The 23001-nt window shown below is 50.9% G+C and overlaps 1 protein-coding gene across 10 annotated transcripts in view; it reads left to right on the top strand.

Annotated features, from left to right (window-relative positions):
* ACACB (acetyl-CoA carboxylase beta) overlaps positions 1–23001 on the top strand; it is a 122081-nt gene that overhangs the window by 79419 nt on the left and 19661 nt on the right. For all 10 annotated transcript variants that reach the window (XR_008291748.1, XR_008291747.1, XM_053206199.1 and 7 more), the window contains 13 exons: positions 1882–1995; positions 2129–2242; positions 3084–3173; positions 6349–6467; positions 11180–11317; positions 12041–12140; positions 12230–12337; positions 16522–16578; positions 16819–16860; positions 17864–18079; positions 19683–19838; positions 20577–20780; positions 21618–21773. Coding sequence is in view for 8 of the 10 variants with exons in the window: in XM_053206199.1 (XP_053062174.1) it covers positions 1882–1995; positions 2129–2242; positions 3084–3173; positions 6349–6467; positions 11180–11317; positions 12041–12140; positions 12230–12337; positions 16522–16578; positions 16819–16860; positions 17864–18079; positions 19683–19838; positions 20577–20780; positions 21618–21773 (1614 nt within the window). In the remaining 2 variants the exon portion in view is untranslated. The remainder of the gene's footprint in view (positions 1–1881; positions 1996–2128; positions 2243–3083; positions 3174–6348; positions 6468–11179; positions 11318–12040; positions 12141–12229; positions 12338–16521; positions 16579–16818; positions 16861–17863; positions 18080–19682; positions 19839–20576; positions 20781–21617; positions 21774–23001) is intronic.

Raw genomic sequence — 23001 nt, forward strand, 5'->3', positions numbered from 1 at the left:
GTCGGGCTCTGGGCTGATGATGGCTCAGAGCCTGGAGCCTGTTTCTGATTCTGTGTCTCCCTCTCTCTCTGCCCCTCCCCCATTCATGCTCTGTCTCTCTCTGTCTCAAAAATAAGTAAACGTTGGGAAAAAAAAAAAAAGAAAGAGCTAAAAATTATGGACATCAGAGGACAGTCTTGGCGGGGTGGCCCCCGGAGCAGAGAGCTAGGACACTTGCTCTCGGGGGCTTCTCAGTGACGGCGGCTGTAGATGTACCAGCTTGGTGGGGGGGATGTGTGAGATCCATTATTCTTTTGGCTCTCTTGGTTCTATTTATTGAAAATGTTTGCAAAGTTTCTACGTGATTTAGAGTTAATATTTTAGCACTGCACTGTAGAAACTGTAAAGAATGGAGGGAGGTATTTTATACTCCCTAGAGAAACCACCTAAAAATATTTATTGAAAGTGGTGAGTTCTTTGCATTTGATGGTGCCTAGGACACTTTCTGAAAGGACTTGTTAACTGCATGATTACTTTGAAATGAAATTTTCTGAGTCTTTAAGGGGCCTTCATGTCTTTCTTTTTTTTTTTAAGTTTATATTTTGAGAGAGAGAGAGAAAGAGCACACCAACAGGGGAGGGGCAGAAAGAGGGAAACAGGATCCGAAGCAGACTCCGCGCTGACAGCAGGGAGCCCAACACGGGGCTCGATCTCACGAACCGCGAGATCATGACCTGAGCCAAAGTCTGACGCTCAACCAACCACGGGGACTTGGTTGCTAAAACAGATCACTTACGGGGGAGGGAGAGAAGGTTAAGAATAATCTCCTGTGCAGTTTCTTCAGCACGTGTGTTTGTGTCCAAGTGTGAAATGTTAATGCGTTAGAAACGTGCTGATCGTTCTGATCGTAGAAATAGAGCAGGCTCATTCTAATTAGGGAGATGCAGAGGCAGGAGTAGAAGAAGGGACCCATGGCCCCACCATCTGGTGACTTCTTGGAAAGCAGCCTGGGCTGCGGCAGGGGTGGGGGCGAGTTGCTGGGGCGTTGAGAGTCCCCGCAGTCAGTGATTTGCCTTCTGAGGGTGTTTAGGGAACATCCGTTCTGAGCCATTCCTAAGCCCTTCTTGTGTTCCGGGCATAAGGAGGAGATGTCCAGAGCAGGTGCATGCAGCCCTGGTCTCTAGCAAGCAGGTCCCTCATTCAGAAGCAGGAGGAGGGATGCACGTGGAATGATCACCCCTCTACTTCTCCTGCAACTCAGATCCTCCTTCCTGCTGGAAGCTGCCCTTGACCCCCCCACACCCTGAATGCTCCCCGTGGGGACTCGCAGAGGGCGGCTTACCACACCGTCGCTAGAGCATCCCATGTGAACCTTACTTTTTGTTTGTACCGGGCTCCATTTCCCCTCGTCCCTCTTGTCTGCACCTGTGAACCCCTTAAGTCAGGCAGCAGTGTAGAGAGGAAAGTGAAGCCTCGGGGACAGAAGAGACCTGGCTTCAGATTGGCCCTGAGCCTCACTTTCCCCATCTGTAAAATGGGCATCGTAATGTAACTCCTCAGAGGGTTGGGAGAATCTGGGGAAATGAACGTAAAGGGTCTAGTTGCTCGCCTGGGACACATTAAATGCCTGATAATGGCCGCCTATTAATGGTGCTGTAGGTAGAGACTTGGTTGTATTTTTCATGTTAGCAGGTGTGGAGGGCATGTCAGGGGTGAATGGGGGGCACATGGTGGACAGTGGTCAAGGGTATGATCATCAGGCTCTGCCGGGGATGTGCAGAGAGCTGAGCAGCTGTCTGGGTTGTTGGGACGGCCGCACGCCCCAGCTGTGGGTGAGGGCTGGGCGTGTTTCCTTCCGGTGGAGAAAAGCCGTTTGGATTTCTGTTTTTGTGTCCCTCAAAGGATGAGCTCTGTGGCCCAGACCCTTCCCTGTCGGAAGAGCTGACCTCCATCCTCAACGAGCTCACTCAGCTGAGCAAAAGCGAGCATTGCAAAGTGGCCCTCAGAGCGAGACAGGTAGGGTCCTGGGGAGCGTCCTTCCCGCCACGCACATCCCTCACCCCGCACGGCCCCTCTGCCGCCATCCCACGTCCTGATCCCAGGGCCTGGCCCTTGGCTTACCCCAGCCCTCTGTCCCCTCCCCCTGCAGATCCTGATCGCCTCCCACCTCCCGTCCTACGAGCTGAGGCACAACCAGGTGGAGTCCATTTTCCTGTCCGCCATCGACATGTATGGCCACCAGTTCTGCCCGGAAAACCTCAAGGTGAGGCCGCTCCCTCCCATCCACCTGCCACAGAGCTCACACTGTGGCCCAAGTCAGGCCTCGGGGAGGTGGGCTCCCCGTGCCCTCCGTGTGCGGGCACCTGCCTTCAGAGCACGGTTGCAGGTACCAGTGGTTCCGTCCAATGTGGCCAGGGCTGCCCGACGGGACCTCGGGGAGCCCGAGAGAGGTTCAGTCCTGCAGGATGGACAGAGAGTATCAGGCAGCAAGGCTCCCCCCACCCACCCCCCGAGGTGCAATTGTATTTTATTTGATTTTATCGAATTTTATTTATTTATTTATTTATTTATTTATTTATTCATTCATAAATGTTTATTTACTTTTGAGAGAGAGGGGGAGGTGGGGAGGGGCAGAGAGAGAGAGGGAGAGAGAATCCCAAGCAGGGTCCATGCTATCAGCACAGAGCCCGACGCGGGGCTCGAACTCACGAGCCGCGAGATCATGACCTGAGCCAAAATCAAGAGGGAGATTCTTAACTGACGGAGCCATCCAGGCGTCCCCCCGGGGTGCAGTTTTAGACACTCAGATGTGATGGAGCTTACTAGGAAACCAGGAACACTCACACGGCTGAGTTACGGCTTCATCTTTTGGGTTCCCCGAGCCCCCAACTTTGGATCATTTGTGGGCCTCCAGGTACCCCCTCCGCATCTGGAACGGGGAGCCCTAGGTGTAATCCTCCCAGAACTGCTCCCACTTGCAGATCCACGGGCCTGGAGCACGGACAGAAACCACCGCCGGCTTCCCCTCCCTGCTCCCACCCCTCCACTCATCTTGGTGAAAACTTGGTAACATTTGCCTTTTCTTCCCCCTTCCCATCCTGTAGAAATTAATACTGTCAGAGACGACCATATTCGACGTCCTGCCCACTTTCTTCTACCACGCTAACAAGGTCGTTTGCATGGCGTCCCTGGAGGTAAGTAGGAGGGAGGACCCAGTAACAGCACCCGTAGCGAACATGCCGGTCCTGACATCCACCGCCCGCCTGCTGTGCGCCTGAGCCCGGGCCACGCGCCTCGAGAACGGGACCTTATCTTTCTCTCCACAGGGTAGGTACTGTTACCTGCCCATCTCACAGAGAAGGGCGTTGAGGCTCAGAGAGGTGGAGCGTCTGGCCCGAGGTCCCCCGGCTGGGGAGTGGCACAACCAGGGTCTCACGAGGTCTCTGACCAGGGCGCTTGCTGGTAACCCCCGTTTTCTCAGGTGCCGGTCTGGCCTCCTCCAGGCAGGGCACGTTGAAATGCTAACCACCAAGAGCCAAGGCGCCTCCTGCAGACTCTCTGATTCCCTGCGTTACATACCTTTGGAAGACTTGTCTGCTTGAGCCATAGAGCAGGAAGGAGCCTAGGTGACAATTTAAGGCGACCTCCCCGTCCCGATGGGGCAGACAAGGCAGTGACCAGCAGCAAAACTCTCCGATCTTGGAGTCTTGGTCCCCTGTGGTCCCCACTCCCTCTTCTGCCACCTTTTAGACCCCACGGGTCACCCATCCTGGTGCTAGAACGTTGACTGGGTCTCCATGGAGACCGTTTGGGGCTTTTGCGTATGCGATGGCCCCAGACTCTCCTGGGCCTGCAGCCTTTACCTCCTCCCGGGTTTCAGCTCAAAGAATCCTTCTCAGGTCTCCCTGTTTCCGGCAGTGAGGCCACGTAGCGCTCTTAAGTGCCTTTCTTCCCCCCCCCCCCCCGCCCCTTTCCACTTTTCACTTATGTTGAGACCCACCGTGTGCCAGCCTCTGGGGAAACAGCAGGGGAACAGCCCCGGTCTCTGCCCTAACGGAGCTTCTCTCTGGCTGGGGAGATACACACACACACACACACACTAAATACAACAGGCATGCTGAGAATCGGACAGCAGAGTCTAACCTCACCGGGAGGTTCGGCTCAGACTCGGATGAGAAAGTGATGTGGAAGCAGGCAGCTAAGGAGCAAGTCAGAATTGGTGGGAAGAAGCACAGAGGTTCCAGTCAGGGGGACCAATCTGTGCAGAGTCCCGAGCTGTGTGACCTGTGGCCCGTTGCTTTCCTTTGCTGGACATTTACGTTCTCCTGCTGTAGCGGGGGCAATAATACCTACCTCACGGGGTTATTGGAAGATAAATGAGTAAGCACTGGCAGTAAGCACTTGGTACTCACATTATCCAGACACCTGTCCTATTTGGGGGGGGTGTCCTCTGTCAGGCGGAAAGCAGCACCCCACCTTTGCTTTTCGGTGCGCTAAATCCCGTTTTTTTCTGTCTGAGAATTTTCCACAGCTCTTTGAGCATTCTTTCACTTTGTCCGGCGGGTTTATTGAACACAATCCCGCCTCTTCTCCCTGACTCAAGAGGCGCACCTTGAATATTACATTGTTACTTGGTCTCTTGAGATGTGGAGAGTTTTGGTCCTGCTAAAATGTGTGGGTGTCCCCCAGACCAGCCCCGGGTTCAGTGATTCACTGGGAAGAACCGCGGGGCTCAGCAGATAGGCGTGCTCATGGCTGTGCATTGTTACAGCGAAAGGACGCAAAGTACGATCAGCAAAGGGACACAGCGTGTGGGGGTGAAGTGTGTGGGGGAAGCCAAGGGAAAGCTTCCAGTGGGTCCTGTAGGCACTTTTTTTTTTTTTAGTGTTTGTTTATTTTTGTGAGACAGAGACAGAGCGTGAGCGGGGGAGGAGCAGAGAGAGAGGGAGACGCGGGATCCGAAGCAGGCTCCAGGCTCCGAGCTGTCAGCACAGAGCCCGACGCGGGACTCGAACCCACGAACCCACAAACTGTGAGATCATGACCTGAGCTGAAGTTGGATGCTCAACTGACTGAGCCGCCCGGGCGCCCTTCCTATAGGCACTTTTAATTCCTCCAGCAATGACTTATGACATGTTTGAAATGAGGCTCAGAGACTCCGTGCCTGGGGGTTTTATTGGGGGTTGGTCGTAGCATGTAACTAAATTCCGAACTCCCAGAAAGAAAGCATATGTTCAACATAAAATCATCGTATAGCTTGGGTGCCATGAACCATTCTTATCAGGGAATAGTGGGAGCCCTCCCAGATCCAAGGTTCCTGATGCTGGCCAAGGGCCTTTCGAAGGATAGCAGTTAGGCCTGCTATGTTAACTCTTACAGCACACTTCTTATATTCCCTATTCAGTTAAAAAAACCTCCCACTGTCTAAACTCTAGAACTGTGCTATCCAATATGGCAGCCACTGGTGACATCTGGCTAACGAGCACTGGAAACAGCTTGTCTGAGTTGAGCTGTGCTCTAAGTGTAAAGTGCACCCTGGATTCCAAAGACTTTGTGTGGAGAAAGAATTTCAAATATATCAATACTTTTTCTGCTGATTACCTATGGAAATGACATTACGTTAGGTATTGGGGATGAAACGAAGTCTATTATTAAACATTTTCACCTGCTGCCTTTTTTTTAAAGTGGCTACTGGAAAATTTGAAATTAAAATTGCACACGTGGCTGTGTTACATTTCTCCTGGATGGCGCACTCTAGAGTAGGAGTTGGAAGTGATAGCCTGTGGGCCACATGTGGCCCACTGCCTGATTTTACAAATAAAGGTTTATTGGAACACAGCCACGCCCATTCATTTACATATCATCCTTGCCTGCTTCCAGGCTGCGACAACAGAATTGAATAGTTGTGACAGAGACGACGTATCCTCCATCTGTCCCCCAAAGTCCAAAATATTTACTCCCTAGGGGTACCTGGGTGGCTCCATCGATTGAGCATCCGACTCTTAACTTCAGCTCGTGTCATGATCTTGAGGTTTGTGAGCTTGAGCCCCGCATTGGGCTCTGCGCTGAAGGCTCGGAGCTTGGTTGGGAATCTCTCTCTCTCTCTCTCTCTCTCTCTCTCTCTCTCTCTGTGCCCCGCTCGTTGTGCGCGCACACCCTCTCTCAACATGAACGAAAACAGGTAAATAAAACACATATTTACTATCGAGCCCTTTGCAAAGAAGGTAACCTTGTAAAGAGTGAGCAGACTCTCTCTTTGCTACTTCGTAGGGCTCATTTAGAGAGGGTTTCTGGTATCGCTCCAGCCTGAGTTTTCTCTGGTCTGGAGGGCCCTCTGCGAGAATGTCTTCTGTGCCTCTGCTCCGTTAGGTTTACGTGCGAAGGGGCTACATCGCCTATGAGTTAAACAGCTTGCAGCACCGGCAGCTCCCAGATGGCACCTGCGTGGTAGAATTCCAGTTCATGCTGCCCTCCTCCCACCCAAACCGGTATGGAGTGGGGCGCACCGGGGGAGGGGTGGTGGGTGTTTCTTTTCTCCCTGGCCCCCATAGTCCTGTCTCTGGAGGGACCCAGCGCGTATGTCGGGGGAGGGACCTCAGGAACGCCACTTCCCCACCGTGGGATCTCCCTGCATCTCTGTTCTCTCATCTGCAAAAGGAGATAATCCAACGCCTGCCCCATGCACCTGTACTTCCCAGTGTGGAAGCCACTACCCCTGTGTGGGCTCTTTAAATTAAATCGAGTGAGATTCAATGACACATTCAGCTCCTCGGGCCTACCTGCTGCATTTAAAGTGCCCCATAGCCACATGTGGTTTGTGGCTGCCACGTGGGATACTGCAGTTCTAGAACATTCCATCACCGCAGAACGTTCGCTCCGGGGGCGTGCTCCTAGATCATTATGGGGAATAAGTGAGATAAGGCCCACATGGCTTTCAGGGGCATGCCTGGCATGCAGAAAGCTGTGGGTGAGCATTAGTGATCCCTGTGATGGTTATCGCTATGCCATTGGTCGGGCACCGTGCACTTCCACACCCTGTTTCCTTCAGCCCTCACCGTCTGTTGGCCAAAACTGTGTTCCTATCTCCATTTAGGCCCTGGGGCCTCCGCTCGGTATATGCCCAGCTGTGCGCAGGGTAGGGATTCGAGCCACATGCCTCACTCCAGAGTGCTCTCCGCAGCACCCGATGGACCTCTGGAGCCACCAGCCGGGGCCGGTGTTGGCCTGTCTGGATCCCCACGATGTGCTCAGTTGGGGACATCCTGGTGTGCCTCTGCGGTTCCCTCATCATGTCTTTTTTTAATCCATCTTATTTCAGGACCCAAAGTACCGTTCTGGTCAGGTAGGATGTGTCACCTTCCGCTAAAGCAATCACTCTCCCTACAGTGTGGAGAGTTCTCTTTCCCTCTTCCCTCGCCCCTCTGTGTCTGGTTCTCCTGGGGCTCCCCGCAGGCTTTGCTTGTGGCTGGGAGGACAGTCTCATCATGCCTGGGGCGTTAGGTTAACCAGATCTTGGGTCCGTGTGGGCAATAGCATTCATGATTTCTTTTTTTTTCCTCTCAAGTTTTTATTTAAATTCAAGTCACGTGTAGTTTAGTATTGGTTTCAGTGATTCATCACTTACATGCAATACCAGTGCTCACCACGACGGGTGCCCTCCTTAATGCCCATCACCAATCTAGCCCATCCCCCCGCCACCTCCCTCCATCAACCTTCAGTTCTGCATAGTCAAGAGTCTCTTATGGTTTGCCTCCTTCTCTGCTTTTATCTTATTTTTCCTTCCCTGCCCCATGTCCATCGGTTTGATTTCTTAAATTCCACGTGTGAATGAAATCATACTGTATTTGTGTTCCCCTGACTGACATATTTCGCTTAGCATAATACTCTCTAACTCCATCCACAACGTTGCAGATGGCAAGATTTCATTCTTTTTCGTTTCTGGGTAATATTCCAGTGTGTGCGTGGCGGGGGGGGGGGAGCGGGGTATATTTGGATCTCTTGGGATTTCAAAACCTGTGTTTTTCTTTCCATTGCCTATAAGAATAAGGGTGTTGCTTTGGTTTTTTTGAAAAACAATTTTTAAGTTTATTTTGAGAGAGACAGCATGAGTCGGGTAGGAGCGGGGGGGGGGGGGGGGGAGAGAGAGAGAGAGAGAGAGAGAGAGAGAGAGAATCCCAAGCAGGCTCTGTACTGTCAGCGCAGAGCCCAACGTGGGGCTCGAACTCACAAACTGTGAGATCATGACCTGAGTCGAAATCACGAGTCGGACGCTTAACTGACTGAGCCACCCAGATGCCCCAGGTGTTGCTCTGTTATGGGCGAAGGAAAGGAGTGCTTCTCCATGAGGCACCTTCTTTCATATTTATCATTTATTTTTACCCTTCCTATTTCCAAAAAAAAAAAAAAAATAGGGGGAGATGATGGTATTTTCCCCGATTGAGAGAAAAGGGGATAAAGTAATTGTGGCCCTGGCATCGTTTCGGGGACAGTGGGAGGCATGGTGAAAGGGCTTTGGAAACTCTGTGCCCGTGAGGAGGCATTCTGTTCTTTGCCTTAAGAGTCCCACCCAGTTAGGAAAGGAGGGCTGCTTTCCTAAAGCCTGTGGATCAGTCGCACCTTGTTCCTTAGGAGGAACCGACATATATATCTGGGTTATTCGTTGTGACCACCAGTGTGGTCACGGGGTCCTATTTTTTTTTTAATGTTTATTCTTTAGAGAGACAGAGCATGGGTGGGGGAGGGACAGAGAGAGAGGGAGACTCAGAATCTGAAGCAGGCTCCAGGGTCCGAGCTGTCAGCACAGAGCCCGACGCGGGGCTTGAACCCACAGACTGCGAGATCATGACCTGAGCCGAAGTTGGAGGCGTAACCGACTGAGCCACCCAGGCGCCCTATACAGGCTCCTGTGTTGACCCGCACAGACACTGAGGCCTCTGGAGGGGGTTCCCTGACCCTCTCAGCTCCTTGTCGTGGCTGTTGGCTGGGAGCACAGGAAGCTTGCTCTGGGCTGGTGGCTTCAGGGCACACTCTGCCTGCTCTTCCCCCTCCCCGTCCCCACCAAGCCCTGCTTCTCAGGGCCTTCGGGAAGGGCTGCGATGACTGAAGTCCCACCTCCAGGAGGACCCGGCTGGAGAGCGAGGCGCATTGTTCTTTGGGTCAGGGGACCAGTGCAGGGAGGTCAGAGGCCAGCGGACCTTCATGCGGGGTGCAGCCAGGACTGAGGGCCAGGGCCACGGTGGGGGGTGCGGGGGGAAGCTGTGAGCACAGCTGGGAGGCAGGAGCTGGAGAGAGTGGCTGTGCCTGCGGGCTGCTGGTCGACCCCCAGGAAAATGGCCCAGCCGGCCCACATCTTTCCTTTTTTTTTCTCCCCCAAGAGAAGTAAGGCATCTAGACTTAAGAAAAAAAAAATTAAATCCTTCAACTTTTCGCTCTGAACAGGTAAGTGATGTGTAGGAATCTATTAAAAATGCTGCAGGGACTGGGGCGCCTGGGTGGCTCAGTCAGTTAAGCGTCCGACTCTTGCTTTCAGCTCAGGTCATGGGATCTCCAGGCTCGTGAATTTGAAACGCGTGTCAGGCTCTGTCCTGATTCTCTCTCTCCCTCTCTCTGCCCCTCCCCTGCTCTTTCTCTCTCAAAATAAATAAATAAACTTAAACAAAAAATTAAAAATGCTGCAGGGCCCAAGTCACCTGCGGGCTGAATTCAGCCCATGCTTCTATGCCGGTTTGCTTCTCTGCGTTTAGCTGTCCAAGAGCAGGGAGCCTGGGGGAGGGGGTGGGGAGTGATTTCAGGGGTACCCAACAGGAAGGCACAGAGGCCCTGTCCCACCTGGGTCCAGCGTCTCCAGGAGCACCCCAGACTCGACAGGTGGCTGGGAAGATTTATAGGGCTTCGTATAGATCATGCTTACGACATGTGACTTGTCGCAGTGATAGTCCGCGAAGTGGGGCACCGTCACCAAAAGGAAGAGGGTCACGGGGGTGAAGTCCCCAGGACGCCTGGTGCAAGAGTCCTCCCCAAGGGAGCCCCATAGGATGCGCTCTGTTCCCCCAGCAACGTGTTGTGATGGCCTGTGTGCAGTGCGGTCCAGCAGCTGGTTAGAGATCCAGCGCTCAGGGTTTCCGCTGGGGGCTAGTCGTGTAGACACCCTCTGCCGAACACGGGGATTTCTTCTGAAATCCCCGACTCCAGAAGGAAGGCAGGTGTTCTGCATAAACCACACGGCACAAACATTTGGAGCACAGCGAGCCTCTTGTATGATTCAGGGAATGGTGGGAACCCTCCCCAAGTTCCCAGACACCAGCCAAGGGCCAGTCTTGCAAGGAGGTCTCCTTTTCAGGAGAGCAGGCCTCTTTTCAGCAGCCCCTCTCGTAACCCCTTCTTCACTTGATGCCAGGGCTCCAGGGGATCTGTCTGTCTGTTGCTGGTGAGCTGCCAGTCCTGGGGGCAGTGGCCAGCTAAGCTCTCATGGGCAGCTGGCCTAGGGGCTGGTTTTGGTTCCGGACCCCTGTCCCAAGAGCAGGTTTGATGGAGAGGGAGGGACTGGGAGAGCGGAAGCCTGGCGTGTCTCTCTAGAACCAAGCCTGCCCTTTCACCAGCCGCCTAGGGCTGGGCTATCCAGGAGAAGTTGGCACTAAGAGTGTTCATGCTCTGTGGCTGAGTTCACCGTTCTGGATTTCCCTGGGACCACAGGGAGGCTGGACTTGTCTGCACGCATGCATGTCTGGATCGTTCGTTCATTCATTCATTCATTCATTCATTCCCTCCCTCGCTCGTTGCACTTAGTCTGTAACAGGTCCTGAGCAATCAGAGAAGACTTCCCAGCCCCATGCCTGGGTGGTTCAGTCGGTTGAGCTTCCAACTTCAGCTCAGGTCATGATCTCATGGTTCGTGAGTTCGAGCCCCACGTCGGGCTCTGTGCTGACAGCTCAGTGCCTGGAGCCTGCTTCGCATTCTGTGTCTCCCTCTCTCTGCCCCTCCCCCACTCACAGTCTGTCTCTCTCAGAAATAAATAAAAAACATAAAAAAATAAAAGGACTCCTCAGCCCCAGACCCCAGTCCGTAACGCGTGCAATTTTAAGCCCCACTGTGGGAGGGCTCTAATGCTAGTCTGGCTCATCGAAGCTTCCAGGGCAGAAGCAACTCTTGGGGCCAGGTCTTCAAGCAGCTGCATCAGTCCCCTCCTCTGGTCTCCCTGCAGGATGGCCGTGCCCATCAGTGTCACCAACCCCGACCTGCTGAGGCACAGCACCGAGCTCTTCATGGACAGCGGCTTTGCCCCACTGTGTCAGCGGATGGGGGCCATGGTTGCCTTCAGGAGATTTGAGGACTTCACAAGGTACCCAGAGTGGCCCGGTCTCCCAGACACGTTGAGCAGAGGGGCCAGGCAAGCTTCTCCTGGCCCCCACCTGTTCGTTTGTGTGGCCTGCCCGTATTTAAATTCTGGCCATGTGCTTCCTCGCCGTGAGACTCTGAGCAAATTACTTAACCTCTCTGTGCCTTAGTTTTCTCATCTTTACCATGGGGATAAGAGAAGGATCTACTTCATGGGATCACCAGGAAAATGAAATGAGATAGAGTATATTAAACATCGTATTTAAAGTGTAGCTAAGGGATAGGTGGCATTCTCAGTAAACATCAGCGATCAGTCCTATTAGTATCACCTATTTTCCACCCGTTCCCGTGTGCTGTGCCTCGTGCTTGGGTTATCTTGTTGTAACTCCGCAATGGCCTTCGGTGATTTGGTGAAGTGAGGTATGAGGGTCTCCTGGCCAGTGACTGGGAACCCAGCTGATGCCCCAGAGCACTGGACACCCTTTCTTTTATTCACGATCTCAGATCACATAGGTCCTTTCTTCCCTTTGGGGAAATACCCCATCAGTGGTGCCTTGGACCTGGTCAGGAACCCAGTGAGCCCTGGGCGGAGTTGGATGAGCTCCTAGAGCCATCGGTGGGAAAGGGGAAGGACCCAGTCCTTCCATCTGGCCAGAGTGAAATCTTGACCTATGACCTTAAGGAGCCGGCAGCCCCTCAGCCCTACCTCTCCACCCCACACCCCCAGAAACTTCGACGAAGTCATCTCCTGCTTTGCCAACGTGCCCAGGGAAATCCCCCTCTTCAGGAAGGCCTGCACTCCCTTGTACTCTGAAGAAGAGAACAAGGTAAGTCTCCTGAGCAGGGAGCCTGTCCAGGAGGGGGCAGCCTGGGACCCCTGAGGCCTCCTGCCCCCTGCCCTTGTTTTCTCCCCCAGAGCCTCAGAGAGGAGCCAATCCACATCCTGAATGTGGCCATCCAGTACGCGGACCACCTGGAAGATGAGGAGCTGGTGCCAATTTTCCGGACATTCGTACAGTCCAAGGTACGCCGGCCGTGCCTCTGGTCCCAAGTCACTGAGACAGGAAGGAAGGGCTGCCGTGGCAAGGCATTCCATGGGCCCGAGTCCTCATGTGCACTTCAGAGCCACAGACCCGGCTTCCCATCCTAGCTCTGCTACTCCTGGGAGCCCGTAACCTTGGGCAGAAGTAGCCGAACGTGGTAGCGCCTTGGCTTCTTCCCCAGTAACGTGGGGGCAGAGTTTCTCCCTCCCCGGGTGTCGGAACGACCTAAAGGCAAAGTATGTGCAGTGGACGTTTGAACAACATGGGGTGAACTGCGCGGGTGCGCTCATTCGCAGATCTTTTCCTACACGGATTAGGGCTATGAATGTATTTTTCTCTTCCCTGTGATTTTCTTAACGCTTCTTCTCGTTGGCTTTATCATAAGAGTATAGCACATAATACATATAACATGCAGAATACGTGTTAACTGACTGTTGATGTTCTAGGTAAGGCTTCGGGTCAACAGTCGGCTGTTAGTAATTAAGTTCTCGGGGAGTCGAAAGTTATACGTGGATTATCGACTGTGCAGGGGTCGGTGCCCCTAACCCCCGCGTTGTTCAAGGGTCACCTGTACACTCCTTAGACCGCGCAATGATGAAATGAGCCAGTGTATATATGCCACTTCACAGAGGCATTCGATAAATAGTTTGGGGTCTAGGGGGGAATGCTTTTTGTTGAAATAACCCAGAAAACTCAAATCTTTAAATAGTCGCGCTGACCGCCATCTATGCAAAGAACTTGCTTTTATAACCGTGTGGCAGTTGTGAGCATGTTTTCTCACCCGGGCAGTAGGGACAGCTGTTATATATGCTCAGAGACCTCAGCTGCGAACAGATGTGGAGCAGCTTGGCAAGCGTAGGTGGTAGAAACAGTGGGAAGGCACTGTGTGACCTCGGGCAGGTCACTTTACCTCTCTGTTCCTTAGTTTCCCCATCTGTAAAATGGGATGCTGAGATTTCTGAACTCCTGGATTAATCCCAGGCACACTGCCCGGCTGTTAGTTCTGAGTTGGTCTCAACTTCCAGACCACTTGGGAATTTTTGGTTGTTGGTTTTTAGTCTATTTACCTGTACATTTGTTGTGTTCTCCATAGTATCCAAGTGGGAGGGACACTTATTACCTCCTCTGACTCGGTGTCCCTCAGGGGACCTGGGGCTTCCTAGGCAGAAGATGGGGGTGAATGATGCTGAGTCCCAGATAACGCCATGGAAGCTTAGGGACGTTATTGTCAGTGATTTACTTAGTCTTTACTTGATTAATCAACAAATGTAGGGGGCGCCTGGGTGGCTCAGTCAGCTAGGCGTCCAACTCTTGGTTTCGGCTCAGGTCATATCTCCCGGTTTTAGGAGTTTGAGACTCGTGTCCGTCTCTGTGCTGGCAACGCAGAGCTTGCTTGGGGTTGTCTCTGTCCCTCCCTCTCTTTCTGCCTCTCCTCCAATTGCGCTATCTCTGTCTCTCTCAAATAAATAAATAAAATAAAATAAATGTAATGACATTCATTGTAGAAAAAGTTTAAGGTGCAGACAAATCTGAAAAGTAGGTTTTATTTATTTATTTTTCAAAATTTATTACTTTTTTTAATTTTTGAGAGAGACAGAGTGCAAGTGGGGAAGGGGCGGAGGGTGAGGGAGACACCGAATCTGAAGCAGGCTCCAGACCCTGAGCCGTTGGCACGGAGCCCGACACGGGGCTCAAACTCACGGACAGTGAGATCGTGACCTGAGCTGAAGTCGGATGCTTAACAGGCGGAGCCACCCAGGCGCCCCTGAAAAGCAGGTTTTAAAATGAAACCCACAGCCCTACAGTCCAGCCCCGGGATGAAGATATTGACGTGTTTCCCTTTGGCTGGTTTATTCTTGACATAGCTGATGTTCTTACTCAAGTTACACGTGGCGTCCCATGGCGTTGATAAGGCAACATTTGAGCGGTTGCGGCTAGCCCTACCCTATAACCAGATCAAATGATGCTCACAATAATTGGTGTTTCTTGCCTGGAGAGGGCAGAGTGGAGGGAAAAGTATGGGCAGTGAGTGATATATATATATATATATATATATATATATATATATGTCTATACGTAACATACCAAAGAGAGGAGGGCTACAATATATACCTGGGGGAAAGGAAGGGCTTTTAATGTCCTTTCCAATATATTGCTAGAGTATTTAAATTTTTTTTTACATTAAGCAGATACCTACATACATATTCTCACATACACACATTAATATACATATACATTCCCACGCACACACTGATGCACATCCTTAGTTGAGAACTAATGATTCAGGCTCCCCCTAACCAGGTTAGTTTTGCCACATTCACATCCTCTTTGTTTTGTGGTTTATCTTGTTCTCTTTGCAACCAACGTTCCATGAAGTATTCTTTTTTTTTAAAGTTTATTTATTTTGAGAGAGAGCACGAGCAGGGGAGGAGCAGAGAGAGAGAGAATCCCAAGCAGGTTCCGCACTGTCAGTGTGGAGCCCGATTTGGGGCTCAAACCCATGAACTGTGAGATCATGACGGCCGAAACCAAAAGTTGGACGCTTAACCAACTGAACCACCCAGGCACCCCCCATTAAGTATTCTTTGGTGTTTGTCTAGTTACGTCTTTCTGAAATGCGCTAAGACAACTCATCTCCCCTGATAAGTTTCTTTACCGTATGGACAAGTTAAGCAAGAACTGTATTTCCTTGTCTTTTGGGTTTTTTCTTTCCCCTTATATAATACTGTATGTAATAATATTTCATTTAGGGATTAACTAAAAACAGTTTTGTACTTTTTCTCGGATGCCTTCCTATTGAAGTTTAACATACAGAAAAGGGTACAAATCATAAATGTACAACCTGGTGAATTTTCATAGTGAATTCCTAAGTATAACCAGCATTCAGATAGAAAAAATGAATGTTCCCAGCTTCTCCTTGCCAGAGATAACCGACCACTAGCCTGAGTTTTAACAGTTTGGATTAGTTTCATCTATTCTGGAATTTTGTGTAAATGCAGTCATACTGCATATACAAAAAGTATACTTTTTTTGTTTCTTTACTCAACTTATCTTTTTTTCTTTAAAGTTTTTATTTTTAAGTAATCTTTATATCCAACGTGGGGCTAGAACTCACAACCCCAAGATCATGAGTCACGTGCTCTTCTGACTGAGCCAGCCGCCAGGCACCCCAACTTGTCTTTCTTTTTAATATAACAGTGACCTCCCTCCTCAATTTTATTAAAGATTTCATAAAAAAAAAAAAAAGATTTCATGATGTGTTAAAGAATTGTATGTCTATGTATATATATATTTTAATATAGCAGCTTTATTAAATGTAATTCACATACTACATTATTCCTCCACCGAATATGTACAATTCAGCGTTTTTTGGAATATTAGTACAGTTGTGTAACCATCATTATATTTTATTCTATTTATTTATTTATTATTAAAAAAATTTTTTTTACCGTTTATTCATTTTGAGAGACGGAGAGAGACAGAGCACGAATGGGGGAGCGGCAGAGAGAGAGGGAGACACAGAATCCAAAGCAGGCTCCAGGCTCTGAGCTGTCAGCACAGACCCTGATGTGGGGCCCGAACCCATGGCCCATGAGATCATGACCTAAGCTGAAGTCAGATACTTAACTGACTTGAGCCACCCAGGCGCCCCACTATTTACTTTTTTTAAATGTTTATTTATTTTGAGAGAGAGAGGGAGAGAGGAGGGACAGAGAGAAAGGGAGAGAGAGAATCTTAAGCTGGTTCCATGACCGGTATGGAGCCTGATATGGGGCTTGATCCTGTGACTGTGAGATCACAACCTGAGCTGATATCGAGAGTCAGACTCTTAACTGACTGAGCCATCCAGGCACCCCAAATATATTTTAGAACATTTTCGCCATCACCACCTACCAAAAAAACTTATTAGCAATCATTCCCCATTTTCCCTCAACCAAACACCCTCCCCATCCTAGGCAACCATTAATCTACTTTCTGTCTCTATGTATCTGCCCATTCTGGATGTTTCATATAAATGGAATCACGCAATGTGAGGTCTTTTGTGACTGGTGTCTTTGACTCAGTATCATGTTGTCAAGGTTCATCCATGTGGGAACTTGTATCAGTACTTCATTTCTTTTTGTGGCTAAATACTATTCCATTACATATTTGGTTTTTAATGCAGAAAAACATCCTTGTGGAATATGGACTCCGAAGAATCACATTCCTGATTGCCCAAGAGGTCAGTGTGATTCTCAGTGCATCTGTGTGAGTCTTTAACATTCCTTAAGAGTCGGTGCCGTTGATTTGATGTTTACTTAGTAGATGGGGGTTGAAGAGAGCAATCACTAGAAAAGAGAAGGTTTTCAAAGGATTCATTCTGGAAACAGATGGGGTTATGGCTTTAAAAAAAAATCACAAAACAAGTATTTGTATGGGTCTTACTTGATTTCATTGTCTCGTCTATGGATTTCTTTTGCAGAAAGAATTTCCGAAGTTTTTCACATTCAGAGCAAGAGATGAGGTATGATGTAAAGAAAGCAGTGATACTGTTCTTGCCTCCCTGGCGTCTTTGATATTCGGGAAGAGTATAGTCCCCAGTCCTTGAGGTAACCTCCGTTTTCGAGAACGGACATGTAACTTTTGTGTAAACTCCAGCCTTCCTCTGGGACTGTGTTTCTCTGTGGAGCTGAGATCCCATGCGTCCTGCCCTTTCAGCCTTCACTCTGGTTTCTCCCTCATCTGGATCACTTTTGTCCTCAGATGGCTCTCCCAACCTCTTTTTCTTACGTTCTTGCAGACCAGCTGCCTGTTTTTATAAACGGAGTATGGCTGGAACACAGCCACACCCATCTGATCTCCTGTCTTCTGCTGTGGCTTTCTTGTGCCAGTGGCAGAGATCACGTGGCTCTGACCGACCGTGTGGCCCACCAGCCTCATATGTTCCCTCTCTGGCCCTTTAAGTAAAGCTTTTGCTCATCCCTGTTCTAGAACAGGCAGGCTTACTCCCATCACAAACTCCGGACTCCATCCTGTTTGGCGTGCTGTGGTTTAATTTATCCAAAGCCTTCCATTTCTGCGTAAGACCCATCCTTTCTTTCGGGTCTTCATCTTCTCCTCTAGTTCGGTCTCCAGCACTGTCTGTCGCTTCCTTTCGGGGACCAGTTTCCACAGAGAAACCAGCCTTTAGTGACTTCCTGAGAGGTACCCTGTGCTGTGACAGAGAAGAGGCTGTGCTGGCAGGCGCTGGGGACCGGGCAGGCTCACCTGGGAGCTGAGAGGCTCGTGCCGGCACTCAGGTCTTACAGTGCTCGTGGCTCTTGTCTGGACCTTCCCAAACCCTGAGTCTCTTGAGCCCTAGAGCTGCCCATGGGTGACACCGTGAAGGCTACATCCCCTGAGTGCTAAGCTGACGAACACCAGGGGGCTGCAGGACAGGGCGCCCACCAGGCAGGCATGCGGCCCCAGTGTCACATTCAGCGTCTGTCTGTGTGTCTGTCCGTCTTCGCTCTCTGGCCGGCCCGCAGTTTGCAGAAGATCGCATTTACCGTCACCTGGAACCCGCCCTGGCCTTCCAGCTGGAGCTCAGCCGGATGCGCAGCTTCGATCTGACCGCCGTGCCCTGCGCCAACCACAAGATGCACCTGTACCTGGGCGCCGCCAAAGTGAAAGAAGGCGCGGAGGTGACAGACCACAGATTCTTCATCCGTGCCATCATCAGGCACTCGGACCTCATTACGAAGGTAAAACGTCGTGGAGTGTTTCTTTCTCCCCCTGAACCTGTCCCTTGCGCGCTGGCCTTCCCTTCGCTCTGTCCGCGTGAAGGGAATTGAGCAGGTAGCAGAGTCCTGGCGTACTCAGGGAGCTGCTTGTATGTGCCTACTGAGTGCGTGATCATTTTCCAACACAGCCAGAAAAGTCATCTGTGATTCTGTTGCGAGCTTTTCAAATCACACTGGAAAGTATGGCTTTTTATTAAAATTTTTTTTCATGTTTATTTGTTTACTTTCTGAGAGAGAAAGAGAGCGAGCCGGGGAGGGGCAGAGAGAGAGAGAGTGAGAGAGAAATCCCAAGCAGGCTCTGTGCTGTCAGCTCGGGGCCCGACGTGGGGCACAGACTCACGAACCATGAGATCGTGACCTGAGCCAAAACCAAGAGTTGGACACTTAACTGACTGAGCCAGCCAGGCACCCCTGAAAACTACTTAGAAAAATTTTTTTTTAATGTTTATTTTTGAGAGAGAGAGAGAGAGAGTGTGAGAGCGTGGGAGCATGAGCAGGGGAGGGCCAGAGAGAGAGGGAGACACAGAATCCGAAGCAGGCTCCAGGCTCTGAGCTGTCAGCACAGAGCCCGACGCGGGGCTCGAACTCAAGGAACTGTGAGATCATGACCTGAGTTGCGGGTGTAGGGTTGTGGGCGGGGCTCCCGGTGGACCAACCGTTTGAATACTGTTGCTCTTTTACTGGTCAGGGCCTCGTAGACCTCATCTCCCGTGTTGATGAAGATGGTATGCCTCATGCTCTGTCTTTGCCTGGATGTACCATGTGTGTGGTTTTGTTTTTTTTTTTTTTTTCCTAATCCTCTATTGATCGATGTTAAGCTAATGTCAGTTTTTTGCTGCCTCAGTCAACTAGCTACCTCCAGGGGTCTTATTATTTTCAGGTACAGTAAGGCTGATAGCTCAGGAAGCAGTTACCACTGAAAAGATTGTCACTCTCAGATCCCAAGAGTGGGGGCACACCTTACACAGGGAGCCACGTGGGGAAGCACCAGGGGCGGCCGAGAGGCCAGGGAGGAGGGGGAAACGTGGATAAGAACCTTTGTGGTGGTTTCTGCAGGAAGGATCAGGTGCAGCAGGGTAGGCCGGCTTGGGTTTGGCTTGTTTGAATAATCTCAGTAGGTTCTGGAACTGAGGGGCTGTCTCTAGTTGTCCGGCATCTGGGCCTGGGGTGATTAGGGCAGGTGGACAGTGACTTGGAACGCGAGAGCCCCGAAGAGGAGGTGTGTGCTCTGAAAATTGGTTGGTTTGCATTTGCAAAGTGCACTCACTTTGGGGTGAGTCATTGACTGTCTCTCGGAATCGGTAACCCTGGAAGCGGAGGTCCCTCCGGGGTCAGGGAGGCCCCCAGTGGTCAGAGCATCACACTACAGAAGATAGAAGGCAGGGTCAGGACGCTGGACAGCCTTTGACGTGCCTTCACCTTCAGAGGCAGGGCTCGGCGGCGTATACTTGCTGGGCATACTTTTCGGGGGAGGGGAAATGTTTTCCTCTCTCCTTGTGTGTCTGAGGCCCCGTTTCCAGCCCTGCGCCCCTTGCCTTAGTGTCTGTCCCTCCCGCTTTGGCAGGAAGCCTCCTTTGAGTACCTGCAGAACGAGGGTGAGCGTCTGCTCCTGGAAGCCATGGATGAGCTGGAGGTGGCGTTCAACAACACCAGTGTGCGCACCGACTGCAACCACATCTTCCTGAACTTTGTGCCCACCGTCATCATGGATCCCTTCAAGGTCTCGCCTCTGGGGAGGCAGTGGGTTCAACTTTCCCTGGGCCTGTGGCTGCAGGTGGACAACCTCCTGTCCATGAAGTTCCAGAGCCATGTTTTTGCCACCCCCTTAGGGTTATCCCTGTTCTGATGTTCACCCTTTCCCGGGCAGCATGCTTCACTCTTGGGATGACGCGAATGCCCCAAATTTCATCCCTGGTTCCTGGCTCCTTGGGCTCTTGGGGACTGTGTATAGGAGGGAAGGGGATAGAGAACCGTTCTCCCGTGGCTGGTTCTTCATGAACAGGCAGGGTTGGTGCTGGTGATTCTGGGATGAAAGAAGTCCTGGGACGTCAGCATGGCATCTGTGGGGTGCAGAGGGCCCGTGCTGATGCCCCGTCTCCGTCAACCCACATAGTTCCCAGGAAAAGAAAATGCAAAGGCTCGAGCTACACGGTGCAGATAAAGGTTGATATAATGTAGGCACACTAGCTCTGTTACTTGCCAGTCTCAGTTTCCTCATCTGTCAGTGGGGCCTAAAAATGCCGCCCTCTCAGAGTAATTATGAGATGAAATGAGATCATGCTCTTCTTGTACTTAGCACGTGGCTATTTCTGGGTCCGTACTGTGTCACAGGTGTTTTGCCTTCAGTGTCCCTCATCGTTCCGTTGTCATCACAACTATTTATAAGTAGCCAGACCTGTATATTACCAGTGTGCCTGGATTGGGGCCTGAGAGTGGAATTACTGTGATTTGGGGGCAGATCGAGGAGTCCGTGCGTTCCATGGTTATGCGCTACGGCAGCCGGCTGTGGAAACTCCGCGTGCTGCAGGCTGAGGTCAAGATCAACATCCGCCAGACCACCACCGGCAGTGCTGTTCCCATCCGCCTGTTCATCACCAACGAATCGGGCTACTACCTGGACATCAGCCTCTACAAAGAAGTCACCGACCCCAGATCTGGAAACGTAAGGCTGGGCGGGCCCACAGAGACCCACCTCAAAGTGCAGTCGGGGTCCGTCCGCTCGAGAGAGCAAGACACAGACTGAAATGATGTTTGGTGGCCATCTGCTGGGTTGGGGTGGCTGCTTTGAGTTTACGGTAGACGTGTCGGCTTCTGCATGCCAGTTGTTCATTCCTCTGGGAAGGAGAATCAATCCAAAGTTTGATCCATTCAAGGACCGATATTTGGGATAAGGTGCGGAGTGCTGTGGGTCACCGTCGTGCAGCTCCCATAAGGCTGGCTCGCTTAGGGCAATGGGTATTTTCCCCAGCCGTGTTTTAGAACAGATCTTTGTAAACCAAATCAAATATCCCATTGACTTCCATTACATCTATAACTTCTTATTTTGAAGCGATTAAAGAGTATCAGGAGATTGGAAATAATAGCAGAGGGGAAAACATTACTGCAGAGAGTTCCCAAGCACCCTTGACCCGACCTCCCCCAATGATGGCACTGTAAACAATGGGACCTTGTCATGACAGGCAGTTGGCGTTGGTACAGTGCTAATAACACAAATGTGGACTCTATTCAGATTTCACCAGTTTTTGCGCGTGTGTAAAGCCCCATGACAGTCACATTTTTGGAGCCACGCTCCCATGCCTGTCACTGTCCCTTCTCGTGCTGGTTGCCCGCAGTGGCAGGGAAAAGATTAGCTCTCCGGGGCACGCGCTTTGTCACGTGATGCGATGTGCTTCGCTTCTTTCCGCCGCCTTTTCGTTGGGAAGGATGGGAGTAAATTGGACGGGAGCGTGGCTCTCTGGGAGCCCCCTCCTTCACTCTGTGTCTCTTTCTGTCTTCCCAGATCATGTTTCAGTCCTTTGGCAACAAACAGGGCCCCCAGCACGGGATGCTGATCAACACTCCCTACGTCACCAAGGATCTGCTTCAGGCCAAGCGATTCCAGGCCCAGTCCCTGGGCACCACCTACGCGTATGACTTCCCGGAGATGTTCAGGCAGGCAAGTCCTGTGGCTTTCCTGGGGCACCACCCCGGGTCCCCCCAGGGATTCCACCCGCCCCACACCCCTCCCCGTCCTTAGCTACTCCCCTGAAGACCCCAGCCTAAAGAACTCCGTATTGGGAATGCCTCCCTAGCATCTTGTCTAAAATGAACCTACTTTCCTCCGCATGTTAGAAAGTCACGTAATCCAGAAGCTTAGGAAAATAAAGGAGCGTGGAAAAACAGAAAAAAGTGACTCACGGTTCCGTGTCCTAAAGACACATTGCCTAATGGTTTTGGTGTGTTTCCTCCTGGCGTTTTGAAAGCTTGTTTATTAGGAGCTCATTTGTGAAGGTCTTTACCTGCCACATTCCAGGCACCATGCTATGGGTAGGTCAACCCTGAGGAAGAGGGTGGAGTCACTAGCCTTAAGGAACTTTTAGTCTACTTTTTAAAACCAGTGCCTTGTTGTGTTTTCCTAGTGATTGACGTGTTCATTGGAAAATAACAGGAAAATGGGTCTCAGCAAATAAAATTCCACCCCAATGGAATCCATTCACTGTTGTCAGTGCAGTAGCATTCTTTTATTTACTTTTGAAGGAAACAGAGACAGAGCATGAGCAGGGGAGGGGCAGATAAAGAGGGAGACACAGAATCGGAAGCAGGCTCCAGGCTCCGAGCTGTCAGCACAGAGCCCGATGCGGGGCTCGAACTCACAAACTGCGAGATCATGACCCGAGCCGAAGTTGGTCACTTAACTGACTGAGCTACCCAGGCGCCCCCATCCCCTTTCTTTTAGATAAAGAGACAGAATAGTATGGACAACATTCATGCCCAAATGAATAATTCAGTATAATTCCAGAGGGTTTTTTTTTTTGGTGAAACTGCAAAATTCGTATGGAAAAGCAAAAGCTGTGAATAGCAAAAACAAAGAACTAAAGGCAAGAGGACTTGTCTTAACAAACGTCATCACTTGTTTTAAAGTAGCAGTACTTTTTTCGGTGTGCTGTTGCAACAGAGCCAGACAAGTAGACCAGTGGAACAGCATAGAGCCTAAAATCAGACCCACTCACAAACAGCCTTGACCGAAGGCAGAGGCGGGATTGTGAATCAAGGGAGTGAACGTCACCGAAAGGTACAGTAGTTCCCTCTTATCCGTGGCTTCGTCTTCCACGGTTTCAGTTACCTGTGGTCAACGGCAGTCTGGAACCAGAGGTTCCTCCTTCTGACGTGTGCTCAGAAGTTCA

The sequence above is a fragment of the Acinonyx jubatus genome, chromosome D3, assembly GCF_027475565.1.
Source record: "Acinonyx jubatus isolate Ajub_Pintada_27869175 chromosome D3, VMU_Ajub_asm_v1.0, whole genome shotgun sequence".
Lineage (NCBI taxonomy): Eukaryota > Metazoa > Chordata > Mammalia > Carnivora > Felidae > Acinonyx > Acinonyx jubatus.